Genomic DNA, 15,925 nt, shown 5'->3' on the forward strand with positions numbered 1-15,925 from the left:
TAACTTAACCCTTCCTTAGGGTTTAAAATAAAAATAAAGTCCAAAAGTCCCAAAAATAAAGTCCAAAAGTCTAAAAAAAAATTTTAAAAAAAAATACGAAAAATAATACCCTATTTACAATTCTAAAAATAAAATAAATATATACAAAATCTTCTTCTTCACTCCTTTTGGATTCCTATTTTCTTTCCTTCTTTGGCTTCGCTTTTCTTTTAAGCACTTTTCTCTCTTTCTCTTTAGGTCAGCTCCAAACCTGAAAACAAAAAAGAAATACCAAAACGCGTAAAAAATAACAAAAATAATAAAAATAAAACCTAAAAACAAATCTGTACACAAGTCCGCGTCGGCGGCGCCAAAAATTTGTTCGAATTTTAAATAGTGGTAAATAAGGTTGTCGTTCACTCGGACTTTGTTGGATTGATTTTAAGTTTTAGTAAAAGAAAATACCAAAAATAAGAAAAAAAATATATACAAAATATTATCACAAGATGAAGAGACACTGAGACGTAGGATTTCACTACTTTTCATATTGTTGTGGTTCAGTCATTAACTCTAGACAATATAGCTCAAACAAAAGAAGTTGTGACTCTAATTCTTTGCCAAGAATAGATTTCATAAAACATTATTTATAAGTTGTAAGCATGACGCATCAAAAGTAATTAAAACTAAGCATACAACATCAAACAAAATAACAAGTAATTAATAGAAATCATAACGCAATTAATCTATGCATAAAGTCAATAAAAGAATTAGTTCATTTACCGCAATCATGAACAGTTGCTTCCTCCGTTGTCCCAATAATGAGGTCTAGCTTCTCATGATCAAAACATACTCAAAAAGATAACTCACAGCTCAAATAGTGTTTTTATTGGAAAATAGTAGAAAACAGAGATTTGCAATGGTATCAGGGTGTTGCAAAACAAACTGTTACAAAGAACGATAAATGTAAAATGCCACTGTCACTGTAGCAATTACAGCGCTTCTCTCTGTGTCGTTGTCACTGTTGATAAACGACTGTTTTTTTTTTGGTATCTTATGTTCTTTGTTCTCCCCTTCAATGGCAGCAGCAGAGACAAGCTCTGCAACTTCCTATTCTACGCTCTGTTTCCTCCCCTCACTCTCCATAACGATTCTAATCAATTCCAACACATTATATACTCCTCCAAACACCAGAATCATGCGTCATAACTTCATATATTCTTCAATAAATCGGCAGTGAAGAAAAATATTCTCGACAATATTTTATTCCCAGATTTAATTCCTGACGCGTTGATTTTCTCCCAGCACGCTCCAGTCTCGTTCATTTAGAGTAAAACACGGTATAAACACACACCAGCAACTAATTTTCACAGGAAATCTTCAACCAACTCGTGACAGTATGAGTGAAGTCCGAGAAATACTCCACCTCTGTTTTGCTTCACTTCAGGTTATCTGGCCAGTTTTAGTCAAGCCAAAGACCCAAACCAAGTCTGTTAGGCCCAATCAAGTTGTCACAGAGAGTTTCAGCCGTTGAGTCTCTCTATAACACAATCGAAACTCGAACCCTAAATCTGCCCTTGTGCTGCAACATTTTCCCGTCAAAAGAATATTCAAACGAAGAAGAAAGGGATACCCCTTATCCAACAGCTGGGGTGAGAATAGCAAAGAAGGTGCCCCTTAGCAAATGTCATCCGAGGGTGCCTTTAACAACTTTTCGAGCCGAATTTTCCACACATGTTTATTTCTCTAAAAATATCTACAAACACATAAAACACCATAATAAGTACGAAATCGAGACACAACAATACAGAAAATTGAGGAGAACTTAGACACAAAAATATGTCTATCATTAGGTTTCACACATAAAGCTGTAATGATTCAAAGTTCATGGTTTCCTAAGTTTATGAGTCACCTGCAAACAGTCTAGTCTAAACATACCCAATCACCAGCCTGTTTTTTTAATGCAAAGCCGTAATGATTCAATATCCATGTTTTGCTATGTTATGTCATGTTCTGTTGGGCAATGCGACTTTGAGTGATTTTGCTGTCAGTGGTTATTGAGATATGACTGAATTTTGGTGCCAATGGTTATTGTCAATAACTTATTGAGATTTAACTGAATTTTGGTGTGTTGCAGAGCTGTTTTGGGATCTTAGTTCTTATTCCATCATCGTAGACGACGATTGAAGAATAAGGTTACATGAAGGCCTGGTTGTTTAGTGATCTGGTCCATCCATTGAGTTACTAGGATTGCGGGACATTTATTTGGCTCCGACTATTTCTTTAGTTTGTTACATACTGGTGGGTTGTCCTGATATTTTTCATTTCTGAGTTACTTCACAGATTGATGCAGCTATAAACCCCTGATGTAAAGTTCATATTTTTTCTTTTGTCGTTTCCAAACTTTGGTGGAAAAAAGGAAAAAAAAAACGGTTATACCCGCCACCCTATCCTACCCAACCCGCCAATTAATGGATCAGGTAGAATCTTACCTGCTTAATGGTGGGTCTGGTGGCGGGTAAAAAATTTCTTACCCGCCAGTTAACGGACAGGGTGGCGAAATAGCCCATATCCTATCCACCCTTCCCGTTGTGCGGTCCTAGTTTTTACTTAGGACATATTGGTACGCAGTAATGTACTAAATTTAGCTGAGTTTCATTTTGGTGGATTAAAACCTTGGGTTTCTGTTGCTTTGTTTCTTCTAAGAGAGAAAGCAAATAAGGAATCTAAATGGTTCTTCCGGAAAAACAGATTCTACCATATTTTGGTGAGTTTGGGTTATCCAACTTCTCGTAAATTTTTTGTTTGAAGTGTCTTGAAGAGTTCTATTGTTAATAAATTGAGTTTGATGTCTCCAGTACAGGTCAGAAGAGGAGCTTTCTGAACTTCAAGGTCAGTGCATTTCTGTGATTATATGTTTCAAACCCTATTATCATCTTAACTATTTTACTGGCTACATATGGTAATCTGTTTACACTATATGAGCTATTTCAGTGGCACCCCATTAACCGATTATTCTTAAAGACACTTTCTCCAACCATCTACACCAATAGAATGCGGCTAATCTGTTTGTGTGATATACTGAGCTACCTGAATCCCTATTTCTTTTACTAGTAACCGCTGAATGGTCGGTGCCGATATCAGTTTTGACATTATTCCAAGCGAGATGCAGTGAATTGGAAGAAATTATAGTTAAATTGGACTAAATTGTAGTGACATTATGGTTCCTTGCTTACGGGACCTTTTTTTATGAGCGACAAGAGTCACTTTTAGACACCACAAAACGGCCTCTGACGTTGGCCAACTATGCCTTAAATCAAACTTAATACTAATATTTCAGAGCTCGAAACAATTTGGTGCTCCCGTAGATTGTAAACTAGACATTGTCTTCGTCTAATATAGGCATTTGATGTCAAATTGTACTTTCTAGTCTGAAAGTGTATTTGGTTCGATTATCTTGCAGGAACTCAACTATTGAGCACAACCTTGGGTGTTAGAGAATATGTGCACAGAGAATTTCTCAAATTCGAACAAGAAGTCATACTTCCCAACAAGCGCCTTTTTCCGTCAATTACATCAGATGACTTCTTTTGGGCGTCTGGTATACTCGGATCAAGAGCATTTTCACGTCTTCCCAGTCAAGATCTTGTTCTCGTCCCTCTAGCCGACTTGGTAAGATCTTTATCACTCTTTAAATGTTTTTAATATAAGTAGAAATTCCTGTAGCCTCTGTAAGTTGAGTGAAGAGCCAAGACATTAAATCTTGATTCCTGGTTACGTACTCATTGCCTTCTTTATCACATAAATGAATCTTTTTCTAGAACGAAAATGAACTATATTGATTAAAAAAACAGCACAAACACTAAGATAGTGGCTATACTGAAAAGAACGCCATTATATCAGAGAAAGAAAATAATCTATCTTTATGACTCATCATTCCCGACTTGGTCCATCATTGACGTAACCTAGCATGGGCACTAGATTAGACTACTAATGGGTTTGGCTCAGTATATATCCATATGCAGGGACGGACCTAAAATTCCACGATGGGTAGGGCTAGAATGTCATTAGAGCGCAAAGTGGCCGAAGGCCGCAAATTTTTTTTTGTCCTAAAACGAGCCGTGTAGTTAGTGGCTAATCGTGATTCACGCACAAAGAAAATACTCGATAGGTAGATAACTAAACGCTAGAAGGAACAAAATCATTAGTGAGAAAATGGTCATGAAAAGAAGTTTATAGTTTACGGAAGAAAAGTGGGTTAAGTATTGGGCTACAAATTACATTTCCATCAGATACGTATACATACTAAAAAAAAGATTCTCCACCTGTGAGAGGGCGGGCTAAAGCCCCTCTAAGCCCCCTCATAGGTTCGTCCGTGTCCATATGTATTGTTTTGTATTGTGTTTTTACATGGTACATATTTGTATGAACTAGAGTTAGCTCAGTATATATCAATATATGTAGCCAGTTCAGTGAGTACATGTGTATATGTGCTGTGCTTTTCTTTTTTTTTTAAATATGGACTAAACTTGAAAACAGTAAGTTTTGAGGTTATTAAACTGATAACCTCTTGGACATGAAAATTAATTTCATAGTAATGATTTTGAGATTTTTATTATTCCTTTACTGTGTGCTATTTTTTATGCAGATGCTGCTGAGGCAAAGTAGTGAAAACCTAATCAAGAATTTTAATGGTATCTTTTCAAGATCCTACTAATTACTCAACTATTGGTATAGGTTGTTTAAGTCATTAATATTTAAAACTTTACTCTTGATAGTTTTGATTGCGTCTTTGGCAGCTGGTAGGGGATGGATGAACTGAAACAAGCAGTTGACAGTTCTACGGTAGGGGATGGATGAACTGAAACAAGCAGTTGACAGTTCTACGGTAGGGGATGGATGAACTGAAACAAGCTACGGTGGAGTCTAAGAAATAGCAAATTCAAAGAAGAAACAGAAGTTTGCAGCTTATGGTCCTTGGAGATGCAGCAGAGTTATTAAAGTTAGCAGACCGGCGGGCATCAAGTCTGTGAGAGAAACTGGAGAAATTATTTCATTAACTTGAAGAGTCAGATACCCAGTATATTCAGTACTGTTTCACCTAGTACATATCGACATGTAGTATAGGATTATACAAAATATACAGTTGCATGTCTAAATTTCCCTCTTTAGTTTTCAACTTGATTATTTTTCTTGTCTGGGAGAAGTTTTACAGTTCTGAACCTGGGGATTATACACCTCATACTATGGTATTAGTGTATTCCTTCATCCTCTAGAGGAGTCGAATCTATAAAATTGAGTTTACACATTACTTATCCTCTGCCAATGTATATGTTGTATCCCACTAATTCTATATATTTATATATATATGAATACTCCTGTTATTTAAAGCAGTGAAGGAAACCAACATAAATCCATATCAGTATACCTTCTACTACAGTAAAAGAATTGTTGATATCAAAAAACCAAAGAAAGTACTACAACTATTGTTGTTTAAAAAGGAAAATAAGAACTTATTTAGGTACTACGATGTTCAATTTTATAAAATAACAAATTTTCATATATTGTTAACATTGTTATTGATGGTTACATTAGTCGCGTCGTGCCAGGCCTGTTGCGCTGTCACACTTTGCTATTTTGTTTCGTCACGCCAGGCCTGCTGAGAATTCTACAGTTCACTGTTTCGTTTCAAGGATTCCAATACTTTGGGTGGAATGTGCTGAAACTGCTTGATGCTCATTGATCCCAATGTGTCATCAATGTTTGCTCAAGTAGACAGTTCCTGTTGACCCCAATGTGTGTCATTGATGATTGCTCAAGGAGACATCTCCTCTAGTTTCAGCCTCCAGGAGATGACATGGACATATCAACTAGTCTGAACAAACGCAAATCTGCAGCTTCTTCAAGTCCTTTCCCTCCTAAGAGAAATCGCAAGGGCCGGGGACTGCGAGATGCTACGGTGGGAGCTATGTAAGAGATTTCTGCTGCTTTACAGATGAGCACAACTGCAATGTCAAAGAACTTCGATTAGCACGTTTATTAAAGTATTAGATGAGATTCAAGGACTAGATCAACAGATAAACACATCTACCAACCTTAGGTTCAGAAAAAAGAAGACTGAATTTACATAAGAATCTTAGGTGGTACAAATATATTGAAGTAATGAAGACGATTTTACATAAGACCCCGTTAAAAAGGCCCCAAAAACTTACACCTAAAAATCGATTACCAGCAATTTCCATTTTTTTTCCCATTACATCTACACTCTTTAAAGATTTCAAATCTGCAAATGGCTCGGCCTGCTTTTACCAGCATTTGTCCTCATTCTCTTTACAGGCTTTGCCAAACCCTAAGTCCCTCCACTACCACTACCACTACCGCCACCACTACAACCACCATCAAACTGCCAAGGCATACTCAAGCATATACTACGAATAAAGGTTTTATACAGTACATATTGATATGTACTGTATCAACCTATCACTTTTTCCCTAAGTGCGTACCGATATGTAATATAAGATATTAGGTTGCCGAGGCATACTCAAGCATAGCCTACGGTTAAGAACGAACTGCGAGAAGTATTACCTAAGTCAATTGTAAAATTAACAGTATACTAAAAATGCACTCAAAAAATTCAAAATTCTAATCAAGGGAATCAAGTAAGTTTTAAAAATTGGAGCAGCCAAGTGGAAGATAAGATGTTTAAATTATGACAAGTAATATGCTGTCAGAAGTATAAGATCTCGAATTAGCAGTAACTATCCAGGAGAGTTTAGTGATCAAGTAATACAAGAAGAGAAAGGAAGCACAAGAATATATTTGGACCAAAGTAACAAAGCACAAGAATATTTTTATTTTTTCCTTTTGCAATGTAATACATGTACCTAATACATATGTAATCGAATTATCCAGTATGTACATATCAATACCTATTGATGGATATTTATTGTGTCAGAAATCAGTTTTTCCATCAGTACATATTATTTTCCTTTTACAAGGTAGTACATAATGATATCTACCTAATTTATATGTAATCCAAGTATTCTGCATATTGATATGTATTGTTGAAGGGTTCTGCGTGTATTCAGCATAAATGGGTTCTACTTGTACATATTGGTATCTACAGCAGGATCATATTCAAGCATAAACTAGGCTAGGAGTTTATATACAGTACATAATGATATGTACTGCTCATACATTCACAAAAGCAGTAAAAAGCAAAATCATATTGATATGTATTGATGCTTTTTTAAGCATAAAAATAGGTTTCACATAGAGGAAAACATGAAAACACCGTGTATAATTGCTTAGAAGTGTACCTTTTTTTTCTTTTTTCAGGTAAAGGACTTTGTTCTACAATAACTTTGTAATTTTTCTTTTGATTCTTCTATACGGAACCAATTTTCTCTTCAATTGAATGCAATGAAAACAGATCTGAAACTGAATCTGATGATATTGATTTTTTTCAGATTAAAATTGGGTGAAATAAAGAAGATGAAAGTGGAATTTGTTCCCTAGATTGAAAAAAGAAGAAGAAGAAAGTGAAAATCCGAAATTGAAAAAAGAGATGAGGATAACAATCTAAAAAAAAGGAGATGAAAACAATGAAGTTTTCGTCTGGAAAAAAATAAAGAAGATGAAAGAAATTTAGATATTTGACGATTGAAACGTGATTTGTGAGGGCAATCAAGTAATTGTAGCTTTTCAATGTTGGACTATAGGATAAGTTGGGTCGGGTTTTGTGTACCAACCAGCAAATTTCTCCAATCTTTTCTCTTCTCTGTAGGTGAGGAGAGGATCTTTCTCTCAAGTTTCGTCGATCTCTTTCTTTCTTCATTCTCTGTCATACTAATCACTAGAACTTGCAAACCCCAATTTATACTGTAAACCCATAATCCAAACTTCCTCCTTAACCCTTCTTTTCAATCAGAATGAATACTGTTCCTGGGTTTCTCCAAACATCATACTCTTTGGGTTTATCTAAAGGTAATCAATTTTACCCCATTCAACAACCTATTCATAATTCTAGGGTTTCTGTCGGCTCTTATCCATCCAACAAAACTATAAACAGAGGTAAAAATCAAATCTTTCTTCATGTACTTATTTACTTGAAAAGGTTTGCTACTTGATTTGGGTTTCTGCTCAAATTTTATTGGGTCATTCAAAATGTTGATTCTTGAAATAAATTTTGGTGGGGATTTAGTGTGGAAGCAGCGAAATTTAATTTCAACAGATTCCTCCTGTATGTAATGCTTTTGTATAGTTCTGAATTACCACTAGTTACTGATTGATCAAGAAGTTCAAAGCAATCCATGAACAAGTCACTTCCTGCTATTCTCTGTAATGTACTTGTGCCCATCTCTTTGTAGCCGATGTATTTTGTAGTTGGATTGATTCTGTAACTGTAAATTGCACTTAGGGTTAGCATTTTTTATGGTAGCATATATTGTTGGATACGTTTTGTTACACTGCGTTATGAGTTCTCTCTCTACTGTGTTAGATAGATGCATATTGTGATACTTACCTTCACTTCCTATCATGTCAGGGTGTAATTCAATTTGTTATATTGGTTTTGTTTATACTTGTTCAACTTTCGGGTGTTTCCACTTGGCTATCTTTCTCACCTAGATAAATATTATGAGAATTTGGCTTATATTGAGCTATAACTAATATCATAGCTGTGAATACCGGATTCTGTGTTGGTGGTTAAAGTTTTTTGTGTTGTTTTTCATTTTGATTTTTTGGACAAGTCAACCAATAGATTAGTTTGAACCATTTGTATGATTTATTTAGACTCTTGGGTTTCATCCAACTCCTGCCCATTATGAAGATAATTAGCAACGCACCATGTTCAATTAGGAACAGCAGTTGGCCAAAACTGAGCACACACCGTGTCTTTTCATTATTTGCAATTTCGCATAACTTCTATCAGTAACCGTCAAGTCTGTACCTCTCATTTTCTCTGGTCATAGTGACTAAAATCAATATGCATATGTTTCTGTACCAGGAAGGATCTAAGTTTTCTGTTTCATTCAAGAAGAACTATGTGTAGCATTTTTCTGTAATTCTCATTTTCATTTTCTTTTTTTAAATGAAAAAGGGAAAAAAAAATGTAATCTCATTTTTAGTATCTTGTATAACGTGTAGTAATCACTGTTGAGTGGAAACAGTAATTTTAACAGATATTCAGAATCTTCACTCTTTGTATCGTAGTTGTAACTTAAAATTAAAAATCCCTAACTAATTTATACTGTAAACCACTAAACATCCATTCCTCCTTAATCATTTTCTTTTCATTCAGAATGAATACTCCAAACATCATACTCTCTGGGTTTATCTAAAGGTAATGAGTTTTACCCCATTCAACCATCTATTCTTAATTCTAGGGTTTCTGTCGGTTCTTATCCATCCAACAAAACTATAAATAGAGGTAAAAATCAAATCTTTCTTCATGTACTTGTTTACTTGAAAAGGTTTGCTACTTGATTTGGGTTTCTGCTCAAATTGTATTGGGTCATTCAAAATGTTGACTCTTGAAATAAATTTTGGTGGGGATTTAGTGTGGAAGCAGCGAAATTTAATTTCAACAGATTCCTCCTGTATGTAATGCTTTTGTATAGTTCTGAATTACCACTAGTTACTGATTGATCAAGAAGTTCAAAGCAATCCATGAACAAGTCACTTCCTGCTATTCTCCATAATGTACTTGTGCCATCTCTTAGCTGCCAATGTCATGTTTCGTAGTTGGATTGGTTCTTTAAGTTGCACTTGGGGTTCCATACGTTGGTTTTTAGCATTTTGCTAGCTTGTTCTTAGGGTAAATTTGGCCCATATGATTTCTCTCTACTGTGTTAGATGTATACTACTTGTTCAAGACCACTTTCCGGTGTTTTTACTTGGCTATCTTTCACAACTAGCTGATGGTTGTATCCACTTATCTTTCTCACGTAGCTAAGAATGCTGATATTGTGGGAATTTGGCATGTATTGTGTTATAACAAATATAATAGGTGTGAATACCAGATTCTGTGTTGGTGGATAAGCCAGATAGGCTGCAAAGGTCATCATCCCTTAAAGCTGTTGTCGGTGATGCAGCTTCTGCAATACCAAATGATTGTGCTGAAGAACCCATATCATTATTCAGTCAACCTGATCAAGCAGTTGCTCATGAAGGATTAGCTGAAGAACATGATGAAAATGGCAATGAAGAAGGAGATACAGATTCCTTAGATGACAGTCAAATGGTGAAAGTTTGTGACAAGCTAATTGGTGCCTTCATGGTTGATAAGCCCACTCCAACAGATTGGAGAAGGTTACTTGCTTTCAGCAAGGAATGGAACAATATCAGGCCTCATTTCTTTAAGCGGTGCCAGATAAAAGCAGATGCTGAGGATGATCCTGGATTAAAACACAATTTGCTTCGGCTAGGAAGGAAGTTGAAAGAAGTAGGTTCTATTTCACCCTTGATAAATCTTATTTACCCTTCTTTTGAAATTAAGTGCCTTTTGGTTCTACTGTGTGTGATGGCATCGCCAGAGTCATCCTAAATTTAAACTTGTAGCTTCTTCACAATTTAGGCTCATATTAGAACAAGAAGATGGGAGGAGGCTTATGGTCATTTCTGCAGCATATAGGTCACTCATGTTCACATGGAAATTAGGAGGTGTAATATGTCCAGTTTTTTCAATAAGGGTGCATTGTTCTACACTTATTTGTTTGGTGGCTTTTTTTTTTTATCTTCTTTACTTGTTTACACATTTTTGTGCGGAGGATACCGTTATGTTAACCTAGTCTCATAAGTTTGCTGAATCTTTGGAGGGTAAATGTCAAACTTAGTGCATTCTCAAACCACAACTTCCTTGTTGGAGTATTGCTGTTTGAAATATAACTTCTTCTATTTGATTTGACATGGGTTTTGTCAATTGTTGGTTAAACTGAGTTGGTGTATGGTGCATGGTAGTTTGCTCTGGTTTGTACTGAATGCAAAAGCTATGTTGTTTATAATTCTTTATCAAACTGAAAACTCGGTGGGGTTTTGTATTCATTTGGATGTTTTCTTTCCCAGATTGATGAAGACGTGCAGAGACATAACAATCTGCTTGAAGTAGTGAAAGCAGCACCATCTGAGATAAAAGAAGTTGTTGCTAAACGACGTAAAGATTTCACCAAGGAATTCTTTGTACACCTTCAGACAGTAACACCAAGGAATTCTTTGTACACCTTCAGACAGTAACGGAATCTTATTACGAAGATCCCACCAAGCAAGCTGGTAAGATTGAATATACGTATCTTATTTTCAAGTTTCTGTAACTTTTTCCCTCTTAGGATGCTAATGCTGTGAATTAGTTACTAATGGATAGTTAGGTTTTTTATTACATCTGTTTTTTGTGGCTAGCTTTGGCAAAGCTTGGAACTTCATGCTTGGATGCAGTACAAGCCTACGATACTCTTTCAGAAGATAGAGAAGCAGTGAATGTGGCCGAGTTGAAGTTTCAAGATATCGTAAATTCCCCTAGTTTAGATGCTGCTTGCAAGAAGATAGACAATTTGGCTGAGAAAATCAACTTGATTCTGCTCTAGTGCTAATGATCACCAAATCCTGGTCAGCTGCTAAGAAGTCAAACATGGCAAAAGATGAGGTATTTTCTAATGGTTAAATGTTACTGTATGAGACTATGTTTACGTTTGAGGGTGGAAATAATTTCTGATAATTTCGGTAATTTCGAGTATGTGGGTGAGAAACGAGTCTAAACCCTAAATAATGTACTGCAAGAGAGTACTTTGATTCGAGAGATCAATCTATACAAATCCGGCCTAAACCAAGAAATTGTCGTTCCAGACTTGCTTCGGTCACAAAGTGAAGGAGAAGGGTTGGTCTAGGGAGGTAAGCGAAGAGAGTGTTGAGATCAGAATAGTTGATTCGGGAAGAGTAGTTGTTTGACGACTTGTATCAGAAAGTGGAAAACTAACGGATGGGAAAGCTAACAAGTGATTTCTGAGTGTTGTATTCTCCTGACCAAAACTTGTCCTTTGGTGAAAATAGATGAGACCTATTTATACAAGTCGCAACGAAACGTATCGTGGTCTCGTAAGAATTGGAAACGGTTGAGTAAATGGAAGGAAGCGGTAACGGGTAACGCCTGGAATTGATGTTTCCATAATGAAGGAAACATTTCACCATTATTCCCTGTATTTACTAGCCGCCTCACTCTTATGACACTTTCTTGTAACAGGCGTAGTGTACGCCGCACGCTGTAAACCGCCAGACCAATACCCTGATGAGCATCCCCCAGTTTGTGACATGTTTTGATGTCTCGAGTGTTTTCGTGGAAAACGTGTAGCATGTTTCCACGTGCGGCGTGGCCAAAGGATTTGGCGTTTGTAGCCAAGTTGGTGTCGTGACCAAAGAACAGGCACCATAGCCAGGTTGGTGTCGTGACCAGAGAGTTAGCATCGCATCCAAGACATTGCCACGAGTCGTCTGGTGGCAGGTTTGTACGGATAAGATCTGTATCTCATGAGGAAGGATAGCCGTAGATTGTTGCGACCCTTCGTTCGGCAACCAGCAGCGGTTGCATGCTCTTGGCACGACCAAATTAGAGTTTTGGCGTTGTGGCCAAGAATTGGCACCGTGGCCAAAAGATTTCCACACATCGTTTGGTGGCAAGTTTGTATGGTTGAGATTCGTATCTCAGGAGGAAGGGAAGCCGTTGATTGTAGCAACCCTTCTTTTGGCAGCCAGCGGCATGGCCGGCATGGCTTTGGCATAGTTTAGGCGCGGACAAAATTAGGGATTGACATTGGGCCAAAAGTTGCAATGCGTTAGGTGGCGAACTTGGACGGCTGAGATCTGCATCTCAGATGGAAGGGTAGTCGTTGATTGCTGCAACCCTTCGTTTGGCGGCCAACGACATGTAGTAGGGTCGGCATGGCTTTGGCATATTTTAGGCGCGACCAAAATTAGGGTTTTGGCAAAAACCGTGATGTTTGGCCTTTGGCCGGAAGTTACCATGCGTTAGGTGGCGAACTTTGACGGCTGAGATCTGCATCTCAGATGGAAGGGTAGTCGTTGATTGTCGCAACCCTCCGTTTGGCAGCCAGCGGTATGTGGTAGGGCCGGCATGGCTTTGGCATATTTTAGGCGCGGCCAAAATTAGAATTTTGGCAAAACCGTGATGTTTGGCCTTGGGACGGAAGTTGTCATGCGTTAGGTGGCGAACTTGAACGGCTGAGATCTGCATCTTAGATGGAAGGGTAGTCGTTGATTGTCGCAACCCTCCGTTTGGCAGCCAGCGGCATGTGGTAGGACCGGCATGGCTTTGGCGTATTTTAGGCGCGGCCAAAATTAGAGTTTTGGCAAAACCGTGATGTTTGTCCTCGGGCCGGAAGTTGCCATGTGTTAGGTGGCGAACTTGGACGGCTGAGATCTGCATCTCACATGAAAGAGTAGCCGTTGATTGTTGCAACCCTTCGTTTGGCAGCTAGCGGCATGTGGTAGGGCTGGTATGGCTTTGGCATATTTTAGGCGCGGCCAAAATTAGGGTTTTGGCAAAACCTTGATGTTTGGTATCAGGCCGAAAGTTGCTATGTGTTAGGTGGCGAACTTGGACGGCTGAGATCTGCATCTCAGATGAAAGGGTAGCTTATTGTTGCAACCCTTCGTTTGGCAGCCAGCGGCATGTGGTAGGTCCGACTTGGCTTTGGCGCAGAGCCGTGGCTGGCATGGTATGCCACTGGCACGGTGGTGCGGCTGGCATGGTTCGCATGCCTTTGGTGCGGAGGCGTGGCTGGCATGGCATGCCACTGGCACGGTGGTGCGGCTGCCATGGTTGGCATGCCTTTGGCGCGGAGGCGTGGCTGGCATGGCATGCCACTGGCACGGTGGTGCGGCTGCCATGGTTGGCATGCCTTTGGCGCGGAGACGTGGCAGGCATGGTATGCCATTGGCACGGTGGTGCGGCTGACATGGTTGGCATGCCTTTGGCGCGGAGGCGTGGCTGGCATGGTATGCCATTGGCACGGTGGTGCGGCTGACATGGTTGACATGTCTTTGGCACGGAGACGTGGCTGGCATGGTATGCCATTGGCACAGTTGGCTGGCACGCGCAGCTGGCACCTGCGGAGACAATGCCAGTCGATACTAGAGGGTTCTGTCATGGAACATAGTGTATGGATATATATAAAAAGAAAAGGTACCCCGGTAATTTTACGCAGTCATGTTGATTGGTTCAACAAATATGCTAGTGGCGACATTATTACTCAAGTGTGACGTCACTGTTCGACTTAGATTTTACGATTTTAACCCTAAGCTAAAAACCACCACCAACAATTTTATATTGTCTTTTTCCTTTTTCAATGGGTAAATCAATTAATGGATTAGCTTGAGCCATTTGTATAATGTTTCTATACTCCTGGGTTTCATCCAACTCCCGCACATCATGAAGACAATTAGCTGAACACCATGTTCACTTAGGAACAACACTTGGCCAAAATTGAGCACGCACCAAGTCTTGTCATTATTTGCATAACTTCTACTATGTATACCCCTTATCTGTTCTGGTAACAGAGACTAAACACTTTTCTGGTCACAGAGACTAAACACATATGCATATGTTTCTGTACAAGGGCGGGTCTAAAGTTTCTATTTCATTTCACTCCAGGTTAAGGATACATTGTACCACTTGTATATGACTGCAAGAGGTAACCTTCGGAGGTTAATGCCTAAGAGCAAGTCTTATGGTGGAATTCATCCATCTTTCATCTTCCACACCACCTCAGCACTTGGAATTGTGGATAGACGCGCAAGTGTAATGGTGGAATAGTAGAAACGTTATTCTTAATGGAGCTAAAAAAACGCAATTAGGAATGGAGCTAAAAAAACGCAATCAAGAATGAAGCTTTTTTTTCAGCCGTTAGATTTCCACAACTCATTTTAAATCTACGGATAAAAAAAACGCAATTCTTAATTGCGTTTTTTTAGCTCCATTCTTAATTGCGTTTAACGCTATTCTTATTGGCGTTCAGATGGATTCCACGAACCCTTCCACGAAACCGTGGAACCTTGCTTGGATTTTTTGTGGAAGACCCCCAACTTGGAAGCCACTGGACTTGACATTCCATGGTTTTTTCACACTTGAATAGTTTGGATTCCACCACAAGACTTGCTCTAAAGAGATCAAAATACTTAAATATCTTCTCACCATTGAGGATCCTGAGCTGAGGATATCTGGTCTAAAAGATGCATTTACCCCTGGAGATGAACTAGAAGGAAAGGATGTTGACTGTCTGGACACGTAAGCTTTTTAACATAGCAACTCACTACTATATGCAGATGGATTCGAAATGATGAAAAATCGATTTCCCTTGATTATTTTGTTCATTCTGTCCACCCATGTTTACATTTACCCTCCAGCCATCCAACAGTTGAGTGCATTGTATTTGTGATCAACCAAAAGTAGAGTTGACCACATAATATTTGTCATCTCGAGGACCTTTCCTAGTATTACTATGCAGTGAGATTGTCAATTCGCCATCCATTCTCCAGGAGTTTTCCTAGTATTACTAGTGGATCATCTCTACCATCTAAACTTTATATCGTCTTCCTTGTCTCTTTTTTGTGCAACTTCTTTTCTAATTCTCCAGTCATTTTCTCTATTGTCTATAGGATGCCTGAGAAGCTTCATACCTGGATATGCACTATAATAAACGCTTACAACTTCAGCCAAGAAGGTACTCTCATCAGGGAAGCTAGAGATTTGATGAATCCAACAGTCATACAAAGATGTGAAGAACTGAAGAAACTTATCCAGGACAAGTTCATGTGAGCTTCTGCATTCCCTGATAGTATTTTAGTTTTGAAAATATCAGTATGATGATTATGGAAACAAAGTAACCATACAAGTGTAAGAAATTGCATAAGGTAGTGTTTTTTTTTTTGGGGGGGGGGGGGG

The 15,925-nt window shown here is 38.3% G+C and overlaps 1 protein-coding gene, 1 long non-coding RNA gene and 1 pseudogene across 2 annotated transcripts; 2 read left to right on the top strand and 1 right to left on the bottom strand.

Moving 5' to 3' along the window:
- Nucleotides 1-2,447: 2,447 nt before the first annotated feature.
- LOC113324460 (fructose-bisphosphate aldolase-lysine N-methyltransferase, chloroplastic-like) lies at nt 2,448-5,314 on the top strand. Its single transcript, XM_026572780.1, has 6 exons — nt 2,448-2,494; nt 2,608-2,743; nt 2,835-2,868; nt 3,440-3,648; nt 4,625-4,670; nt 4,776-5,314. Exons 1-6 carry the CDS (start codon nt 2,448-2,450, stop codon nt 4,796-4,798), a joined length of 495 nt encoding a protein of 164 aa, XP_026428565.1. The 3' UTR covers nt 4,799-5,314.
- A 97-nt stretch (nt 5,315-5,411) lies between these two features.
- Nucleotides 5,412-7,568, bottom strand: LOC113322147. The gene is made up of 2 exons (XR_003347047.1): nt 7,296-7,568; nt 5,412-5,981 (listed from the first exon to the last, which is right to left on the bottom strand). It is a non-coding gene; the product is annotated as an uncharacterized LOC113322147 (long non-coding RNA).
- A 95-nt stretch (nt 7,569-7,663) lies between these two features.
- Nucleotides 7,664-15,893, top strand: LOC113322146 (annotated as a pseudogene).
- Nucleotides 15,894-15,925: the final 32 nt, after the last annotated feature.

The sequence above is a fragment of the Papaver somniferum genome, chromosome 11, assembly GCF_003573695.1.
Source record: "Papaver somniferum cultivar HN1 chromosome 11, ASM357369v1, whole genome shotgun sequence".
NCBI lineage: Eukaryota > Viridiplantae > Streptophyta > Magnoliopsida > Ranunculales > Papaveraceae > Papaver > Papaver somniferum.